Source organism: Fringilla coelebs (genome assembly GCF_963513975.1).
Source record: "Fringilla coelebs genome assembly, chromosome: 1".
Classification (NCBI taxonomy): domain Eukaryota; kingdom Metazoa; phylum Chordata; class Aves; order Passeriformes; family Fringillidae; genus Fringilla; species Fringilla coelebs.
Window position 1 is genome coordinate 15,295,775 of NC_140028.1, and position 21,952 is coordinate 15,317,726.

The window sequence follows — 21,952 nt, forward strand, 5'->3', positions numbered from 1 at the left end:
ACAAATGCATTTGCATTTTAAACCAACAACACAGTAAAATCTCTACCTGCAGTCATCTCTTTTTCAAAAGCTTGGCATACAAAATAGGTACAACTCTCACAACTGCAGAAAAAGCTATAATTTCTGACCAGCAAATTGGCCACAGCGGTGAATCCAAACAGGGAACAAACAATTCTGCTGCAGCCTTTGCCACAGAGTAAGAGTTCTACTCTTGCATTTGTGACATGGGAGAAAAGAGATCTTATTTGTAAGGTGTTTTGACATGTACTCACATCTAGGTATTGTCATACATACAGACCACTTTCAACACAAGGTAAACTAATCAAAATCAACATTTTCTACCACTTTATTTTCAACTGTAAGACTGGATGCCCATCCATCTGTTAATATTTATGGTCCTTGAAAAGAGAAACAAAAGACAACTATATTGTACCTATTTTCAGGGAAAAGTCACAAAATGTTAACCAGGTGTGACTGGATCTGTTACCAGTGATTTCTAACTCAAGGAGTAGACAAATGGGTTGAAATCATTTAAAAAACAGAATTAAAGAGACTGATAGATCAGCAAAACACCTGTGAGGGTGGTGAGACACTGGAACAGGTTGCCCAGAGATGCTGCAGATGTCTCATCCATGGCAGTGCTCAAGGTGAGGCTGGAAGGGATTATGAGCAACCCTGTCTGTGGCAGAGGTGTTGGAACAAGATGATCTTCAGGGTCCTTTCCAACACAAACCATTCTATGACTCCATGAAAATCAGTGTAACATTTTAAAATCCATGAATCTCAAATCAGTAAGCATTCAGTGTCAAATCATTAGACTGCAAAAAAGGTAGCTTATAAAAGGATACAATTTAACTCAGATGCTTCAGGAGGTTCTGAACAAGTCTTTCACACAAAACTACTATGGAGTCTGGCTGGGCATGGAATAGGAGTTAAAAGTGATAAACAAGAAGCAAATACTGAGGATGGCTAGTTTTCAACCTGACAAATACTAAAAGTGCCCTATGGACTTATACTGAAACTGTTGTTTTATGCATCTTTTAATCTGGAGAAAGAGACACAGTACACTTGAAGCATCTGTGGATAACAAAAATTTTCAAGATTATTTTCTGGGCGAATCAAAATTGTGAGGAGTAACAAAGTTAGAACAAAGAAAGATGAAGGTTTATGATTAACTCAAAATAATGAATGGCTCATATACTCTGAAGTTTACTACAACTGACAGTCATAGGGAAAAGATTAGTGAAGTCTTTATTCAGTGCATTCTGATAAACAAAACCAAAGTATTCCAACCATACATAAATACAGAAATACACCATCAGTCACAGTTGTTCAGAGCCAGCATGGCTTCATGATGGGGAAGTCCTGCTTGATGAACCTGATTTCCTTCTACAACAGGGTAACCCACCTAGGTGATCTAGGAAAGCCAGCAGATGTTTTTGGACTTCAGGAAAGCTTTTGGACACTGTCTCTCACAGAAGCCTTCTGGACAAAATGACCAGCACAGCTGGATAACTGAGTCACATGACAGGTAAGCAACTGGCTGATGGGTTTGGCACAAAGTGTTACAGTGAATGGGGCACATCAGACTGGTGACTGTCACTTACAGTGAATGTGGCACATCAGATTGGTGACTGTCACTAGTGGGGTTCTGCAGGGCTCCATCCTTGGCCCTGTGCTTTCAACACAGGACTAGAAGGAATACTAAGTAAGTTTGTGGATGACACTGAATTGGGAGGAGCTGTCAACTCCCTCGGGGTCAGAAAGGCCCTGCAGAGAGACCTCCACAATTAAAGGACTGGGCAATCTCCAACTGTGTGAAGTTTACCAAGGGCAAGTGCTGGATTCTGCACCTGGATGGGGCAGCCCTGGCTGTGTGTACAGACTGGGGAATGAGAGGCTGGAGAGCAGTGCCATGGAAAGGGATCTGGGGGTCCTGGTCAATGGCAAGTTGAACATGAGCCAGCAGTGCCCTGGCAGCCAGGAGGGCCAACCCTGTCCTGGGGGGGGTATCAGGCCCAGCATTGCCAGCCAGGCAAGGCAGGGGATTGTCCTGCTCTGTTCTGCACTGCAGATAACATAAAAAATACTGCAGACTGAATTGCAGTATCTGATTGTTAATTTCAGCCCTCTAGTTTTCTGGAGTAACTTTCCTGTCTTGCAACTTTTCGTCTCTGTAAGGCTATTTGCACTGCAGAATACACTGCATATAAACATATATTTTTATAATTTTTAATTGCATTATAAAGAAAATCCAGAAACACTTAATTTATAGTACCCCTTATCTGCACAGCAATCCAAACTACTACTGTAAATTACTGAGGCTGTACAGCAGAATTACAGAGGTAAAACTTATACGATGAATCTTCTGTAAAAACAAACCCAAAACCATTTACATTACTAGAAAATGACCCAACATTTTAATCTTTGAGATTTTTCAAACATTACTGCAATATAATTGTGGAAAAACATGTTACTTCTTAGAAGGAAGTAAAGTATATCCAAACAGATTTGTATCTTCGGTTACAAAGACTGATTTTCCTTGTTCAGTTCCTCATTGCCAACATGGCATTGATGTCCCAAATAAGGTTTCGTAACTGATCCATGATCTGCTTCAGCTGCTGATTCTTCTGTTTCAGTTTCTGTGGGGAGAATTTATTAGAAGTTTTTTTGTGATCAGTTCAAATAGTGCACTCAAAAATTCAACAAAAGTTATATGAAATGTAACTATGAAATGCTATGTAAATCTTTTTCTCAGTTGTCAGTGAGCACTATTAGTGGGATAATACATCCCCTTTAAAGCACATTCTAAAAATACAAGAAAGCCTCAGAAGTTAAGGACCAGAGGGGGAATGCTGTTTTGTTTCACAGCAGCCTTTTATCAAAACACCTGACACTTTTAAAAGCTGGAGGCTTGTGGGGATCAGTCCTCACTTTGAAAAGTTTAAAAGAGAGCATCCTAAGCTGGAAGAAAAAATTTGGGGAGCAAGTAAATTTATGTGAATATGTGTTTTATAAATTTGGTTTAGAGAAAAATGAGGCATTAGCAGTACAAGTTTGAACAAGGCACAGGGTATAGGTGAAACAAATCAAACTTTTGCAGCCCTTCTGCTATGTAGGTCAACTGTAATGCTTTAAGAGTCCTGTCTTGAAAAAGGTTTTCCCAAGCATGCTGAATTCTTTAAAATTATATATTTGTTTTTGCAAGCTGCAGAAGCATTTGGAGGAACAGGAGAATACCAACTAGCTTTTGTTTGGTTGTGTAGCCAAAACTTAGAAATTATATCTCTGCAGAAGATCAGGGCATCAAACATCACACAATTTCCCTAACCTTTCATGTTTCACAATAATACCCATATTTATTGTCTAATTTATTAATTTTCCTGCTCAAATCAAAGCTGTTGAGAGCTAAGTTAGGTTGTTGTTAACAGTACACAGTTTGCCCTTCATTTCATTCTGCTTTGATAAGATGTCAGCCTTCTAACATTAGAGATCAAACTATTTATTCATTAGGGAAGTCTGCCATTCCAAGTAAAGTAAAAGCACAGGAAAGACTTGCTTCCATCAAAACAGAACAAAATGTTTCAGGTTTGATGTAACTTTGTTATTTGCACTACACAAAAGGCAATACATTAAAAGCATGACTCAAATCAGTAATACAACTGAAGTTACTGGAACAGAGAGAAAATGAAGCAATATCCTGAAAATTAGTCTCCTGAATTTTGATGCAGTCAACACAACAATATTTTTAAATTGCCAGCTGGTCATCTGGGAAAGAAGTCCAGAGAAAAAAAGGAAGCCTATTCACTTCAGACCTGTAAAAACAGTCTGCAGTAATATGGTAATTAGGCTTATATTACATGGGGACCATATTAAGGGAAATACTCCTAAATACAGACTTTGCAGGACACTGGAAGAGACAACACTCAGATCTAGACTCCCAAGAAGGATACAAAAACATATGCAGGACAGTTCATGTGCACTAACAAGGAATTCCTAACCAAGCATTTGACAGGCTAAAAAGTGTTTTAAAGAAAAATATGTGCATTTATCTAATGGTTCTTTCTTTTCCATTTGCTGAATCAATACTTCACAATATACAGCAGAGATTCAGCTCCTAACTAAAGACAAGAGAGGAAGCTAAGCAGCATCTAGTTAACACAGTACTGAAATGACAGAATTGCAAGGGAGTTCCTACCAAAGGTCATAAATGCAAGATCCTGATGCTTGAGAAAGCACAAGAGGGATGAGATAAACAAGCATGTTCACACCTGTGGCATTTTTAAACATAATTCTGTTTGCCATCCTCAACATCCAATCTTAGAGAAATCAGTGAATGTTACATCAAAACTACCAGTTTAGTGTAGTTGAGTTTTGATGCAAACTGCAACTCCCTCATACTGAGGCCATGCCATTTCAAGGTATTTCAAAACCTTCATCAATGGAAATGAAGGCTGAACAGTTGGTGATGGTAATTAAAGTCACAGACAGAAGTAAGAACCATTGACCTCTGAGAATTAGGCTGTTTTCTCTCTCCATCCATGTCTAATTTTACTGTTAAATACTGTTACTCACATGAACTTGGTGTAAGTTATGCCCAAAAGATTCATTCTGTAATACTATTTTCCTTTCTTGTGAAAGCATTATGACACTGTAAATTGTTTGATCATTATTTGATGCTGCTAGACAGCATCTGTAAGGACATGACCTATAACTTTGTTTATTTATCTGAAGATAATTTCAGATCCTCATCTTTAGTGAGGAGCTAATTTCTTAGCTCTTCTACTTTTTTTGGAGCCAGAAAAAACATATAAGATGAAGCACCATCCCTGGGTTGCTAGGCTGTTGAAAGAATTAAGAGAGGAGAAAAAAATCTACTTCAGAGAGCACAGTCTCCTAATTGAAATGCATACAGTGATCTTTTTTACTGATCTTTGACAGGCAGTGGCCCACACCACAAAGTACTACATAATTAATATGTTCTGCACCACTGGAAGTGCTGGCCTCTGCTTAAGACTTTGCTGAGCCAGTAAGAACATCTCAACTCAAGCCTAACCTTGAAAAGATAGGTGAAATGGCCTTCTTGGGAAATGGGCAAAATCTTTAAGCAGCTTTTGCAGCAGTGACAAATTTTCATTTGAACAGATTGCTTGCAAGTTGTCTCCCACTCTTTCCTCCTTCTGTTGAAATGACTTAGTTGAACTCTAGACTGCTTCTCAGGATTAACAGTTGTATGAAACAAGAAAAAGTACTTCATCCTACATACATGCTACAGCTTCTGACTTTATCTGTTTTTAGACAGCACAGGGAAAATCTATGAGGCAGTTTATAATGAGTTTAAGAGACCTAAACTTCAGTTACATCTGTCAGGCCTGTTTCTGTTAGTTCCTCCCTGTCAGAAAAGTGATCTGACTGAAAATCTACCCTAGGGGGTCTTCTTTGGTGCTACTAATTTTCAGTGGGGCCATTGTGACTGACCTTGCACGTATTATGGCCATCATGATGGGGGTAGCAAGAAATGCACCATCCAGTAACCAATGAGACCTTAGCTGGCTTAGGTTGGGTAGGTCATTTATGAAAACATTTACTGAAGCAGAAAACCCACATAAATGAAACGAAGTGGGAGAACCATAACAAAGATCCAGAAAACAGCTGTCCTACAAGGTAGAAAAGCTGCCATAAAGAACTTGGCATGTTTCATACAGATTTGGGTTCAGTGGGACACAGTAATTTCAACTTTGACTGAAATACATTTTTTACCAAAAGTCATTTTTGCTTCACTTGCATTTTATTAGAAATCAGTGCTGTCTAGACCAATTCACGACTTACAACCAGAGATGTATCAGAACCTTCCTTTGCACAGTGTTCTTGTCTCTCTCCTCATTTTAAGCTCATGTATCCTTCAAATTTTAAAACTAAAACATCACTGTGAATCATTATGCTACACTCCATTTGTTAGAAATCCCTTATTCAGGCAAAAAAAATAATGCAAACACTATGGAAGAGTAAGATTATATTCTAAGTGCTGCTTGTAAAAACATCAACAGTACTTGTCTAAGTTTTACAGGCTTTTCTTCTGCTTGAGGAAAAAACCAAGAAAAGATCTGTTTCCATCTTGAAAATCTTATATTGAAGACTATTCTCCTGAATGCTGTGCCAGCTGTGGTTTTTACCTGCTCTATTCAAGATCTACAACAGTACAGGCCACAAGGACATCTCAGTGTCTCAGTGTAACATTAAATATTAATACCACAGTACCTTTACTTGCATAAATCTTAGCAAAATTTTTAAAAATTATGTTTACTCAGTTGATTAAGAGTCTACTACAGAGAACTTGCATCACGTTCTTTCCCAGGAGTATAGAATCATGGAATAGTTTGGGTTGGAAGGGACCTTTAAAGGTCATCTAGTCCAACCCTGCAATCAGCAGTGATTATCTTCAACTAAATCAGAGCCCGGTACAACCTGACTGTGAATGTTCCCAGGGATGGGCCATCTTCCACCCTTTAGGACAAGTGTTTTATTACCCTCAGCCTAAAAAATGTCTTCCTTATATTTCATTAAAATTGGCCTTCTTTTAGTTTAAAGCCATTACCCCTTGTACTATCACACCAGACCCTGCTAAAAAGTTTGTTCCCATCTTTCTTGTAAGCCCCCTTTAGGTACTGAAAGGTTTCTGTAAGATCTCCCTGGTGTCTTCTCTCCTTCAAACTGAACAGCTTCAACTCAGTCTTTCCTCATAGGAGAAGTGTTCCATCCCTCTGATAATTTTTGTAGCCCTCCTCTGAGCCCAAGCCAACAGGTCCCTGTCTTTCCTGTGCTAAGGAGCCCAGAGCTGGATACAATACTCATGTGTTGACCACTGAACTGCTGTAGAAAGTGATTCTTGAAAGCCTTATGGAGGTGACAGTAGCCTTCGTGTTTCCAGGTAAGCCAAGCCCAAGAAATTCCTACAGAAACACAATGTTTGTAACAGTAAGGTGACATTTATACTGTTCTTTTTTAAAATAAATTCTTTATAATGAAATCTCTGAAGTACAAAGATGGAAAAACCAGCTTTTTTCCTTTGGTAGTTAAGAGACTATCACAATGCTATATGCATATAGCATATGTTATATGCACATAGCTGGAAAAAAATATGACGGACAAAGTGCCCTCAACACTTTGCTCGAACTCTCTTAAAGCTGCCAAATAATGTCTTAACTTATGGCTGCTCAACTGATACCAAGGCTCATTTTCCATCATAATAAATGCATATATCAATCTACTTTTTTTTTTCCAAAGGGATAAAAAAATATTCATCACTAATACAGTAATTGCTGTTCAATTAAACATTAACACACTCACTGACAACTTTTCCTGATGTCATCCACAGGCATAACTGTTCTACACTGTGCAGAAATGAGAGACTGAGTTTTCTGCCTTGCACCTCACCTGACAGCTGAAAGGAAAACTGCTCCTTCTGCCTGTGTAACCCTGTGTTCCTGAAACAAACAGAAACACCAGTGACAGCCTGTGCTCTGCTGCAAGCTCAATATTTTTCACCTATTGACCCAGACAGGATTGTATTTATCCACTGATCTGTTGTTCTGAGAGGAATAAGCACCTTCATTCAAATAGATTGATGTTTGCTTCATACCAATTATTTATCATTTCACAATGAGATCTGAGGTCTTATTTACTGACTACCATCTGAGCTCTGTAGCTTGTAATGGAATTATTCATTCCTCAAGGTGCTTCTCCACCACATTTCTCAGTGTTACATTCCCATTCTTAATATGAAAATCCTACAAACCTATGATCCTCAGTTACAGATGGCAAACTCAGTCACATGAACACTACAGATAAAACAGCAGTGCTGCCAACTTTGTCCAAAGATATTTAAGATTCATGTTCATCTCTAAATTTTGTATTTTAACAGCTTCCCACATATTCAAAGCTACCATGAGCCATAAGGGGAAGAATGAACAACTACCACAGATAATTTGTGGCAGAGAAAAAAAAAATCAGTTCCCAAGAGCTGCCTTAGTTAGTTACTCACTGCACACAATAAATCCTTCCTTTTCATTCCCAAATTCCCTGCTTGCTCCATAGTCTAATGCCAGTTATGCAATACCCAAACCAGGATTTTTATCATCTCATTTACTACAATACTGATTCGATCTGAGGAGTGCCTGGTCTGCCACAAAAGCACAATAGCTCAAAGAACTCTTCCAGAATAGAAAGTGGGAAGGGGGGAAGAGGAACCAAATGTGGTAATGCAATAAAGGTTCTACATACGAGGACAAAAGGAGACAACTGGGATTTTACAGGCAGCTTTATGCTCACCTTTTCCTAACTTTTCTTCAACTTCATAAATGTGATATGGTTTGGATATGGATGCAATGTGAAAAAAATTGTGTGCAATGTTTATTCAAAACTGAAAAGGAAATAATTTATGATCTGGAATAAAAATACATCTGGGTGCTGAGAAAGCTGTTTTATGACGTAACAAGACCACCCTACTTAATTTTCTATTGGAGATGGGGGGATATGCTCCTGATGAAAAAAGGAAACATTTCAGGTTATTTCCAAGAAAGACAAGGAGGGGGATGCAGAAAACTACAGGCTACTCAGCCTAACTCTTGACACAGAAAGACTGTGCAGCATATCCTTCAGAAAGTCATATCCAGACACATAATGATAAGGTGACTGGGAACAGCCATACTGGACTTCCTACAGATGCCTTGTGCCTGACCAACATAATAGCCTTCTATTGAGAAATGACTGGCTGTGTGGTAAGGGGAGAGCAGGAAATTTTCTTCACTTTTATAAAGTAAAATCATTCATTAGTCAGGCTTTTGACACAGTCTCTCAATGCCTTTGAGCAAATTGGAGAGATGTGGTTTGAATAGGTGAATTAATGGGCTGAAGGAAAACTGGCTGGACTATGGGATTCTAAATGCTGGGATCATCAGTATTAAGATCAAGTGCTAGGTGGTAACTCTTGAAGTTTCTCAGATTGATACTAAAGTGAATATTCTTAATATCCTCATTAATGACCAATCACACTCAATGACCTAATCACCATAGCAAAGTTATCAAATTGATGGACAATGCCAAACTGGGGAAAATGAAAAATATACTCAGTGGTGGGATATTGGATTCAGAGGAACCTCAGCAGGTGGGAAAGGCAGGCCAACACCTATCTCAGTAACTTCAATTAAAGCAACATCCTCCATCTGCACACAGAATAAACTCATACAACAGCACAGGGAGAGGGCTGACTGAACACAAATGAAATTTGCAGAAAAGGATCTGAGGTCCTTTTAGATACTTTCTAACAAGTTTAACAGGAGTCATCAGTGGATCTTTTTCTGCAACAAGGAAGACAAACTGCACTCTGCCCTATATTAGCAAGAGTGTACCTCTCAGGTCAGGCGAGTACCTCTCATACTCTCCTCTATTTGGCTCTGGAGAATGACTGCCCAATTTAGGGATCAATACAAAGCTCTATCCTACTGGATAATGCCTAGTGGAGGGCCACCACAATGATTAAAGCTGTGTTTGTTCAATCTCAAGCAGAAAAGGCCAGAGGGAAGGATCTCAGTGGTATCTTCAGCCACCTAATGAAGCTCACAGAAAAGACAAAGCTGGACTCTTCTTGAGTATACACAGCAAAAGGATGAGGGGCAGTGAATATGCAAGTTATGACCAAGAAAATTCCAATGTAACATTAGGAAAAATTTCACAGTAAAAGTTAACCATTAAGAAGGGCCCAGAAAAGACAGAATTCCAATCTCTACAGGTATTTGAAGTGCCGGAACATGGACATGAGTTAGGGCAGCTGGATCTAACTTTGCTGGTTGACCCTGTCTTGGGCTGGGGGCTGAACCAGATAATCTCCAGACCTCCCACTGAGCCTAAATTCCTCTGATTCTACCATTGCAGAGAGTCAGTTTGGTACTCAAAAATTCATGGAATTGTCTCCAGTGCAGACTGATCTGCCCAGAAGGTATCCAAGTAACAAATTCTTCCTCTCACCCCAAAGTGTTCCTTCGTGCACACTCATATTTTGGGTGAAAAAGGACATCTACATATAAAATCAATTAGAATACATGCAAATAATGTGACAGGTAGTTTAAAAGGAATTTAGGTTTTCTGCATAGTCCTAAACAGCATCAGCTGCAAAACATAATGTTTGTGCTACCAAAAAAAGCCCAGAGCTAAACTTGTTACCTAAGCTTAACTTAAAAGTCTGTCATGTAGATTGTCTTTTTCTTTTCTCTCGTAGCAAGTTCACTGCTAAACACTTACCAAACACTAGTAAAGAATATCAAATACGATTGTTTTCTAAAGGGCTACCTGGAATGTCCAAATGCTATTTTGCTTTGTTTTCACCCAAATGTACCTACACTACTAATTATGTGATGGTTTTCCTAAGTGCTTCATTGAAACCAGACCTACAGCATGAATGAAACATAAGATGTACTTGCTCCATTTCTAAAAGTGAGCAGTAAAGAAAACCATTGATAGGGCAGCAAACAGATGAAATCATTCTAAATTTTTGATTTGGTATTTCTGCTTCAAATCCTGTCAAATGTACTACAAGACCACAGACTGAAGGTGAGCCTGACATCTTGAAAATTATACTGATTATACTATACTTTAAAGATAAAAAACTTAATAGACAGAACATTAAGCACTTGAAAAACATGAACAGAAGAGAGGAAATCTTCGTAATATCTTCCACTTGCTGCAAATAGATTAATTTCAATGAAAACTGGATCAAGACATGTACTAAAAGACCAATTCAAGTGCTGAACTGATTCTGGAACAGTAATTTATTCTGAAAAATTCAGCCACATCAACAATTTATAAGCCCAGAAAACATGTTCAGATAAAAAAGAATAAGCTACATTTTTGGGAACTGCAGGAGAGAATTGTTTAAGACAAGAGATAGAGGTAGCCAGTGCTCAAGAAATGGTTTATTTTGTAATAATGGTAGAAGCTTCTTATTGTGAGCAAAAATCCCTTGTGCCATAAAGCCTAATAGGTTTTATTTAAACCTGCAGATGCTAATTATTACTGGATTGCTAGGACAGAAATTCATTACCTTGTAAACTAATCTATATTTTAAATTAACAGACAAGTAGTTACATAGCCAAGGGCAGCACATTAAACTTTCTGACCTAAAAGGGAACTCTAAAATAGCAGAATAACTAAGTAAAAAAGGTGTCACAGTAAACCAATACGAAAAGCTCCTGCAGTTTTTAGGAACTCTGTTACATCAACAGGTTCTCCTGCCCCATGAACGGGATGGTGAGCACAGGAAGTACCTGATGCTCCCCTCCTCCTCCTGAGGATGCTCCCTTCCCAGACACTTGCAGTAGCAAAGGAAAGCTGCTATCTTTCAAGTCGGTGGTTCATGGAATGAGGACATTTTGATGTGAGAATATATGAACCACAAGGTTTATCAGAGCTATTACTAGTTTTGGCAGTGCTCCACACAGTGGGGCAGTTAGTGTCTTTGACACACATCCAGAGCCACTAAAAAAATCACACTGGCTGGGATATCATGGAAAGAAGGGCAAAATTAAGAGATCCATGGCAGGTGTAAGAACTAATTAAAATATCACAGTACTGTCAAAGTCTTGGGTTATTGCAATAGCGATTTTTTGGTACCATAACATGTAAGACTGAAAAAAATAATGCCTATCACAGCAAAAAGGATTAGGTGAGAAAAGGACAAGGAGATGAACGAAGAAAAGATTTGGTCAAGAATATAAAAAGCTGCTTTAACTATCATGTTGGATTCCCTGTCAGAGTATTCTCATCAAGATTTTGTATTACTGAAATTTTCCTAAAATTAATTCATCAAATTGAGTTGGAGGTGGACATTACACACTAGAGAGGCCTGAAGAGCTATCAGAAGTGCCAGCTAGGAACCAGTGCAAGCCCTCCTTGAAGCCAGCAGCCAGTGTTAGAAATTAGACCAATTGTCTGATTTATCTGATTCTAGTGCTTTTTCTTAGCAAAAAAAAAAAAAAAAAAAAGTGAACTATTAAAAACCAAGAAGTTTAACTTTCTTTTGTCCACAAAAATACTAGATAAAGTTCAAACTATCTCGTGAAGATTTACTGTGGAAAATCTGGAAATTAGGTCTACGTATTTAAATATAAATACAGGATTTCACCCTGTATTTAGGTGAAGATTTCAATGCATTCTTAATTACCAGTTTGCTACCAATGGTCCTCTAACACCATCAACCTTTTTAAGGTTCAGAACTCTTCATAAAAATTTATGAAATTATTTTCACAAGATCACACCAAGGAGGTTTAAAACCATATTAGCATACAAGTACAACAAGGGCAAAACCCTGTCACAGAACTATTAAAACCACAGCAAATATGGACAGTTAAGCTTATTAATACTTAAAGATTGCAAATAAATGTGCATTAATTCACAGTACAACATTACATACAATATAATATATTCAACTATGCTACATCAGCAGTGAAGAGAGAGAGCTGACAACTGCATTTCTCTAAATTCACATAGTCCTCAATTTTTCCTATACAATACACATGCATTTTTCGAAATAAATGGGCTATGAAAAATTCAATACATGTATGATTGTGGAAGACAAATTAAAACATTGGAAATATTTTAAAAGCTGAAAATCCATCAATTATTCATTCCATAAATAAACATTTTATCCATTTATTTCTTTTGTTCAGTTATTTTTGTAGATTATAACTCCTTCTTACTGAGAATTTGCAGATATTACAGCTATAGAAATATATATTTAATCCTATCTTTGTATTTTACAGATTGAAGAAACAATGTTCAAAATTGTGGTCTGGTAAAACTAGGTATTTTTAATCTCCGAATTACATTATCTTTTACTACAGCATAATTATTTTTAGATTTGAATCCCTCTTCAGTGATTGTACCCAGTTGCACAATGCCACTCAAACTGAAAATTTAAATTTTAACTCATTTAACATTCATAATTCATAGTACATTTTTTTCCGAATGTGCCAAGATACAGTAAATGCTCCACTTTACAAAAGGAACAGTCTTCCTCAAATTGTCAAAATCCAGAAGGTAGCCCTGAAAATTCTTTACCAATTCATATAACTGCAATAGTATTTACATCTGTTGTTCCATATCAATTATTTTTACACCTAAGGTAAGTTTTGAAGATAAATTAGTTCAATGGGTACCTTAGTTCAGTTTGTACTCTCCGTATCTAGTGGGTTACACATAAACATAACACACTGCACTCATAAGAATATATGTTGGTTTTAAAAGAGACACAAGTTAGAATTGTTAGGAAACCCAATTGTTAGGAAACTCTACTGCCAGAGGTACAGCTAAAAAATAGTAGTTTAACTAAAAGGTCAATACTGAAATATTTATAAATAAAAAGTATTTATCTCCAGTTTTGATGGCAGTCATCACACATTCTGTATTTAGTACAGCAATCTAGAAATTAGGCTTTGTAATGTGAAAATGATATTTCTCAGTTTATGCAAATTAATTTCAACTTTGCTACCTTATTAACTTCCATGATTTCCCTTCTCTCTTCACTAGCAAAACGAAGCTGACTTGCAGCACCACGATCATCATGCTTGGAGCCATCTTCTTCAACATATGGAATAAGTTGCTGTGAAGACAAGGAATATCAGCTTAAGAGGAAATCAAAAAAAAAGAAAAAAGAAGAAAAAGGGAAAAAAAAGAAAAAAAAAAAAAAGAAAAAAATCAAATCCAGGAAATACATATGGTACTACCATTTTCTCCACAGGTTTTAACTACCCAAGAGAAAGTGGAGAAAAGCCTGCTTGCCACCTCAAACCTAAAGGCCTTGCAATGACCTCAGTTGGTTCTCCAGGTAAACAGTGTGCTTCAATTGTGTACATTCTCACAAATTACTGAGCCTAGACCGAAGAAATTTTTTAACTGCAGGCAGAAACCAATCTTTTCATTTTTAGATGTTTGTCATAGATAATCCTTGTAGTTTCAAATTCTGTAGATTGATATTTTAAAATTTACTATTCCACGCTAAGAAATAAAACCACAAACATAAAGTTCTTATTATGATAAGCCATTTTAGTGATATACTGAACATAAATATGACTGGCTTTACATAGCTACTTGGCTAATCCTCTAGTTATGATTTGCTGTTTTAATGAGCCTCTCTTTGGCCACTCTTAAGACCAGGCCCACAGTTACCTAAAATAAGTTTTTCCATTAGTATTTCTCACCATGACCTCCTCAGACACACAGAATCATAGTTTGGTTTAGGCTGGAGAAGACCATAGTGCACAGTCTTTTTTGTAAACTCAGACTAAGCCAAAATTCCTTGATGCAGAATTTCTAAATGAATACTAAAATATGTTTCCTTCCTAAAAAAATAAATCAAAAAGAAACATACTAGATACAAAACAAATACTTGCTTCTGTGTCAGAACACTCCCAAGCTACTAACAATTTCTTAAAAGATAACACATCCATGAAGTCTGTAGTCTGTCATTGCTTCTCTGTCCTGAACTATGCAAAATTACATCCAGGTTCACAAACACACTACAGACAAATGGAAGACTAATGTTGATAAAAGTGAACAAGAAGACATTAGTTTAAAAGCCTGTGAGCAAGTTACTCACCAAGTGCATATTAACTTCTTACTTAGGTTGGGGTGCAATATTACAGTGTTCAGTGCCACCAGCACTCTGATGGAAAACTTACTCTGACTTAACCCACTAAAACTGTAGTTTCCTTCTATACAAAAAATTTTTGCAGCCATTCTTATTAAGCTTAGCAAAATGGACAAAAGCTACCACACTAAACTCTGCTGTGAAAAAGTAGCAAATGTTGATCACTTACTACATTTGTAGACCATAAAGAAGAAGTAGTACAGCTGCTATATGCTCTTGGAAAAAACTCTCTCTGATGGAAAAATAAAGTAGCACTCAAAGTAGAACATTTCTTTAAAACCTCCCCTTGTCTTTCAGAAAAAGTGATAAATAGAAAACCAACCAAACAAAAAACAAACCTACCAAGAAAAGCTGAATTATACCTAATACACAAAAAAAAGCAGAAAATTTATTCTTTTTAGGCAGATCCCCTTCACATTATCTCATGCCTTGTTATGTTGGTTAACAGAAAGTTAATAATACCTATTACACATTAATAAATATTATGAAAACATTTATATCAATAAAAATGGAATAAGCAATACTAGTAGGTATGGACTTGACTGTACAAAAAAATAGTTTTGTTGATATTCTGTAAAGACACAGTTAGAATATCGGCCACTAAATAATACAATTGAGACTATTATTGAACTACTGCGAGAAGAATTTAAGAAAACTGATCCAAGAAGAATGGAGTGCTACTGTCATTCACTCTAACCAATAAAAGCATGAGGAAGCAGGCATCTACTCATTCAGAGAAGAAAAGACTAAGAAGATTAAAAAAAAACCCCTACTATCAATAAAAAACTCTGCTGTGACTAAGTTATCAGTGAAACCTTGCCTTTAAAAAGCCTGAAGTGACTACTTATTTTCTCTATGGAGATTCTTTTCCATCCTGATTACAGAAAAAAAATGTCAAAAAGTTATAGAAAAAAAACCAACCAAACCCCACATCATTCCATTGTGATGGGAAAATGAGACACATCAAAAGCTGTTAAAGAGGACACAAGTATTTGGTTATTGCACAAGTTCAACACACTGTGAAAACAGGTTTTATTTCCTTAAATGGGAAAATTAACTTATTCCCTTGCTTGCTGTCAGGTTTCCAGATACATTTTTCTGAAACCCTCGTCAAAAGTCAGCAACTGTAAACTGAAATAGCAGTCTAGAATGGACTGTGCAGAATGGACTTCTTCATTTCTTTACTCCTATTCAGTTAAGAGACTCACACTTCAAATATAATGCCTGTATGATTAAAATTCAATGGACAATCAAAAGTCCATTAATAAAGTTGCCTCAGAACCCAGAGGTCAGTAATTAAAGAATTTCAAAGTTCTGGTTAATATAGAGCAGGAACAAATTGTAACAATTTGAGGCTTTATCACTATTACTAGAAACTAGAAACAACTTATGAGGAAGATGACATTTAAGATTTTATGAGTAACAGCAGTACTATTAAGAAAAACTTTGGCCAATTCTCCTCCCTGCAATTTTTATGGTGTAACTTTTCTATCACCACTACACATTTAGGTTTGGTTCACAGTGCCCAGCAGGTTAGGAACAGCTGAGTGAGGGAACTGTGAAGGCACGGACTACTGGCCAGAGAAAGTCAATAACACTTAGGAGCCAGGCTGACAGGTGAGAGCTTGAAGCAGGCTTTTTCCCACTTTTTCCCACTTCTTGTAAAAAATTTGCCCTGATCCTCTTCTTTTTTTCCTAGGGGAAATAAACTGGTGAAGGTACCAAGAAGCCAGAAGAAAAAAGGTTAAATTTTAAATTAAGTTTGTTTTCACAGAATCAATTAGGCTGGAAAAGACCTCTGAGACCAAGTCCAACATATGATAGAACACCGTGTCAACTAGACACTAAGTTTTACAATCTTTCAACAAGCTCTAATTAAGAAACAGAATTCAGTCCACTGAATAATTCCAGTAACATCAAAACTTGTCATGAGTCTCCTGCAACTGAGGAAGATGGATGATTTGCTATCCACAGTGGTTATTCTGATTTACAATTTATATATAAAGATACTTACTTCTATGGGAACAGGATCGAGCCCAGCACAGTTTTCATTACATTTGTCATAGACTAATCTCAGTTTTCTGAAGAGTATTGATAGCTGACGGAGGTGTTCCTGCAGCTTTGCCAGTCTGTCTTGATATGTTGCAGTATGATAAGTAACACCATTTGGTAACTTAGAGAACCAAAGCATTAAAAATATTAGTTTCTGTCACATGAAATAAATAAAGATATCAGACAGGTTTTTGTGTATTTTAAAATAAGACAATCACACTTTTATTATAACAATCACTGAATTCTTAATTTTCTTTACTAGCAAAGTTACATATTTTATGTGCTCAATCACTGCTGTCAAACAACCTCATGTATTCTACACTTTTGGTCATCGCCAATCCTTCTGACTTTTCAGTGAGTGTCTTCACAGTGCTTAAATATAACACCGTTGTGACTGGGGTTGAGATTTTTGTGTCTCAATCCCAGGCCACTCAATTCAGTGACACAAGAGTTATGAAAATACAGAAGAAGTGGGAATGATGATTTACCTTGTACTCTCCACAGAAAAAACACAACAGAAATTTGTATGTTTTCTCAGTAAGTAGACACAAATAAGGATGATGTTGTTTTTCCTAACAAAAAAAAAGTTTTAGGTGGAAAATATTACAGAAAAAGATCAATGAAAATTCCTCTAAATTTACTCCCCATATGTTAACATAAGCAGAGAAACATAACTGACATATGAACAGACTTAATTGTACATAAAAGAAAACACAGTTACTAGGTGTATTGAGAGGTTTTTTATTGGGAGGGCAATGATAATTCAGCATTTCTGAATTTCACTTAATGTACAGGACTAAGCAAATATATCAAGAATAGTACTCACTTCTTCAAGCAATCCTCCTCTTCAGAGCAGTTTGATCGAGTTTTCTAAACATCCTAAGGTGTCTCCTGAGTCTTTATATACCGTGTGTCGGTGGAAAAATATGGCAAGTTGAGTGTAAAAATAGTTGTTTCTCACCTGCATGTTCCTCAGTAACTGGAAGATTTCCATGGTTCGAAAGACAATGTCCTGCACGGTCTCCTGGCCGATGCGGCAGAGGGAAGCCGTGTTCACCTCCCGGGCAGCCTGAGCCTGCGTCCCGGAGAAAGGGCCCGGCGGCATCCCTGCCCCGGCCAGAGGGGGGGTCGACATCTCCTGGCCTTGACCAGCCGCACTAGGGCAAGCTGCACAAAGAAGTGGTGATGGAACGATCAAATGCTTGTTTGACTCTATCCCAGCAAACTTCTGCAGGGTGGCTATCCCACTCCTCCCCGTACCTGGTTCTGTCCAACAGATGCGGCCGGCTCAGGGCTGCACCCCTTGGACACCGCTCCCGGACCCACGCAGCTTTGCCGGCCGGTGGAACAGGGGGTGCCCTCACGCACCTCCCTCCCCTCAGAGCGGTCACTGCGCTCGCCCCTGCCCCGATCCGTCCCAAGGGGAACACGACAGGGGTGTTTGCCCAGCTCCAGCAGGCAGAACTGTAGCCCTGGGCTCCGGTACCTGCCCGACCACTCCTCCCTCCGCTGACCCACCGGCTCCCGGGGCGAAGCGGTGCCCCGGCCCCGCTCGGCGCTGCAGCCGCTCCGGACGCGCCGGCCCCGCCGCACTGCCGGGCCCCGCCGCCCTCACGCCGTGCCCCGGATCTGCAGGCGGAAGCGCTTCCCGGTGCCCGGCGCCGTCACAGCCGGCGGGCGGCAGCGGCAGGCGGGGCCGGGGCTCTGTCAGCCGGCTTGGGGCCGCCCCTGTACCGCTGCTCCCGTCAAATATCTCGCGCGGGAGCCGGCGTTTCCCTGGCTTGCTGAATCCAGTGCGGGTTTGCGGGCAGGTCAGCCAACATGCGGGCTCTTGAGGTTGGAAAGTTGGGTCAGAATCCCCAGGCAGATTCACACATTCCCACCACCCCTCTGTCAGATCACAGAATCATTGAACAGTTTGGGTTGGAAGTGACTTAAAAAGATCATTTAATTCCAGCTCCCCTGCCACGGGCAGGGGCGCGTTCCGCTAGACCGGGTGGCTCAGAGCTCCGTCTGTCCTGGCCTTGAACCCTGACGGGAACGGGGCAGCCCCAGCTTCTCGGGCAGCCCGCTCCAGTGTACCACCACCCTCGCAGTTAAGGATTTCTTCCTAACACCTAAATCTACTGTTTTTCGATCTGAAGCCATTCACCCGTTCTTATCACTGAAGTTCAGGATGAAGAGTCATTCCCTGTAGGCCCTTTCACATACTGGAAGGCTGCTGTGAGGTCTCCTCCAGGCTGAGCAGCTCCTACTCTCTCAGCCTGTCTTTGTAGGAGAGATGCTCTGGTCCCAGTCACACTGATAAATGGCTGAATATCTGTTTTGTGGGATAAGTATGTATTGTCAGTATACACTTTAAAGCCTGTACTAGTTTTATAGCTTTATGGGTGTACTGCTATTCCTTCCTGTATAGATACATTGTTGCTAATACAGAAAAGCCTCCACGCTTGGCCTTCCTGTGTCCCAGTATTTGCATGGATATAAAACAGCTCTGAGTGCTTGCACCACACTGGTACTGAAGTACAGACAAGGCCTCCCATGTGAGGGAGAGGGAGCACCCTCGAAAAGAAGCCAGGCAGGTCCTGTGAGGCCTGACAGGAATGAGCTGTTTCTAGAATAGCTAATGCTAACTGTCTACCTAACAAAAAAAAATTCTTCATATGCAAAAATCAGTAATTACCAAAGTTTCTCTGTCTTTTCCAATTGACATCATATCTAGGACTCTGTATTTGAGTGATTGTGGCAGTAAGTATCTAAATATGCAGAAGAGGACACTTATGTACCTGCAATTTCGATTGAATTCTTAGTACAGTAAAGGTAGTTGTGATGTATTAAAACTGATCTTACAAATGATCTTTTGTGTTAAATGTTTTGCATTTATAATGCTGTAAAACTAAACCAGAAGTTTGATGCATGGTATACAACTTTTGTTAAAGAAAGAAGAAAGCAGTCAATGAACATTCAGGAGCAGAACCATATAAACTTGCTGTCAGAGACATTTTGCTTAATAAAATATTTTTTACTTCAGAAACAGACAACTGAGAGGAAAGAGCACCCCCTTTCCTAAACTGGAGCTTTTTGCTGCCTGGCTAAGTTCTCCCTAGTACTCTGCCATACTCAAGGTGCAGTATAAATAACTATATTTTAGCAAAGATCTTAGCATAAAGGATACAAATGGTTTCTTAAGCAGAGAGAAAAAATGGTTTATAGAAATAAGAGGAGGATATTTTCAGAAAGCAGAAGAACATCCTATGGTGGGTGTCTAGCTAGACAATGTTTGGGAAGAGCAGCCTCTGGAGAACTTCAAAGGGCTTCTTTGAAGGTTTGCTTCTCATTTCACTGTACACTAAGAATATGATACAAGAGCTGTTCAAGTGTTGAGCATAAAGGATATTGTTTTCATCTTCTGATTGCATGCCCAAGAGCTGTGCTCACAATGCTTAACTCGCTGCCTCAAATCTGATGGCATAAGAGTAGTGAGGGATTCAGACCACTTACTGTTCAGGGCTGCTGACAGCCTCCATATAGAGTGGTATCCTGCAGTATAGAGCTGCCATGTACAGTAGGCTGCTGAAATACAGAGCCAAGTCTGCACGTAGACAGTGCTGGAGAATGTTGCTGGGAGGCCTAATATCCTTCATTGCTACTCTCTGGAACCGTCTGAGTCTGGGATTTCATTCCCAGACAAAGGAATCTTCTTTTAGATAAGAATGTTTTTCTGGTCGAAAGAGATAAAGATGAATTTGCTTTTAAAAGCAATCTATTAAGCAACCACTCTCTGTGTTGAGTTTGGGCCAAGTGCTTTCATCTGGAAGGTGTCCAAATCAGAGATCATCTTTTATGTCCATTTCAGTTTCTGTGGCATCAGTTCAAACCAGTGTCTTAGGATTCTGCTGCCTTTGTTGTTGGGTTGTAGAGAAGCTACCAGAAATCTAACAAAGAGCCTATGTCTGCATGTAATACTCTAGTCCAATCAACTTTAACCCAAATTTGAAATTAGGAGTCTTTAAAAAGTAACTACTTCAGTGATTATAATTTTCACCATAATAATGGCTTTTGAATTTTTTTTTTGTATTTTACAATATACCCCGAGCAACTCCAAAGATGGTTTTGCTGTGCTCTATAAGGAGACCAAAAATCCTCAGAAGTGAGGGAAAAGGATAATTGTTGCTTTTGTTCAAATAATTTTCTCTGAATTGGTTGATAACGCTTGCAAGGCGATGTGAATCATTCTGTTTAAAAACAAACAGAACTGGTGAAATTCCTGGATTATCATCTTTTCCTCTAAGAAAGAAGAGTTTACTCCCTCACAAGTCTCCTCACACTGTTCCTTAAGCAGTAGTGCTTTGTTACTGCTCTGAGGGTGACAGATGGGCTTAGGGGAAATGTGTTAACCACGAAAGGACTTTCATTCTCCACCCTGTCCCATTCAGTGTTTAAGTGTTCATTCAAGGAGAAATAATGGGACTTTGTGGAACCTTTGCCAACAATAAACAGACATGGCACAGTTTTACTGTTACCAAGCTGTGGTAGATAACAGTATGGCACATAACTTTTTTAGTATGCAGCCAATACTTAAGGTAGGTGGAGTTTAATTCAGCAGAGATTATATTTATAGACCAGAGAAAACAATTAACGGCTGTGATTAGGTGAGGAGGACGGGGTGCTTGAGGAGTTTTTTTGTGTGACGGGGGTTTTTGCAATGGTGTTTTCCACATCCAGGCGGGTATTTTCATGAACTAAGAAATCATCCATTTAGAAGGAAGTAGGGCCATCTGTGGTAGTGCTATATAATATGGGATAGATTAGACAGGCATGTAATGAGCCCAAAAGCATCAGAGCCCAAAAGCATCAGAGCAGAGAGCGACACTCCATGCCCTTGCTCAGTAGGGGGTGAGCACAGCTGTTTTCTGGACCAAGGGGAAGCTGGAGTTGAGCAATGAAGAGCTCTCTGCCTTTATAGGATTCTTTTGCACAGCCCTTTGGTGCTGTAGGTGATAGAAGGACAGCAAGGAGAGCAAGATGGGAGGGGCTCAGCCTTGCTGCTTGCATCTTGCTTCTGTCATCTGTGTATCCATAAGCAAACATGTCTGTAGTTTGTGTGTGTTCGTGGCACAGTCTGCTGGGCCACAGAATGACTGGGTTTCATACAGGTAGTAACCAACTTCAATGGTTTGCCACAGCCCACCCTCTGAATGT

At 39.0% G+C, this 21,952-nt stretch overlaps 1 protein-coding gene across 2 annotated transcripts; it reads right to left on the reverse strand.

Moving 5' to 3' along the window:
- Nucleotides 1-325: 325 nt before the first annotated feature.
- Nucleotides 326-18,371, reverse strand: MED30 (mediator complex subunit 30). 2 transcript variants are annotated; one of them, XM_084210069.1, is made up of 5 exons: nucleotides 18,011-18,240; nucleotides 17,712-17,917; nucleotides 16,713-16,871; nucleotides 13,541-13,651; nucleotides 326-2,642 (listed from the first exon to the last, which is right to left on the reverse strand). In XM_084210069.1, exons 2-5 carry the CDS (start codon nucleotides 17,883-17,885, stop codon nucleotides 2,547-2,549), a joined length of 540 nt encoding a protein of 179 aa, XP_084066195.1. In that variant the 5' UTR covers nucleotides 17,886-17,917; nucleotides 18,011-18,240; the 3' UTR covers nucleotides 326-2,546. The 2 variants fall into 2 exon arrangements, with proteins under 2 accessions (XP_084066195.1, XP_084066194.1); XM_084210068.1 differs by lacking the exon at nucleotides 18,011-18,240 and adding an exon at nucleotides 18,269-18,371 and having other exon boundaries at nucleotides 327-2,642.
- Between the last annotated feature and the right edge of the window lie 3,581 nt (nucleotides 18,372-21,952).

Coding starts and splice junctions, on each gene's coding strand:
- MED30 (XM_084210069.1), bottom strand. CDS start 17,885: ATGTCGACCCCCCCTCTGGCCGGGGCAGGGATGCCGCCGGGCCCTTTC. Junction 16,872..17,711: donor AGTTACTGAGGAACATGCAG/GTGAGAAACAAC, acceptor TGGTTCTCTAAG/TTACCAAATGGTGTTACTTA. Junction 13,652..16,712: donor TCGATCCTGTTCCCATAGAA/GTAAGTATCTTT, acceptor TTGTCTTCACAG/CAACTTATTCCATATGTTGA.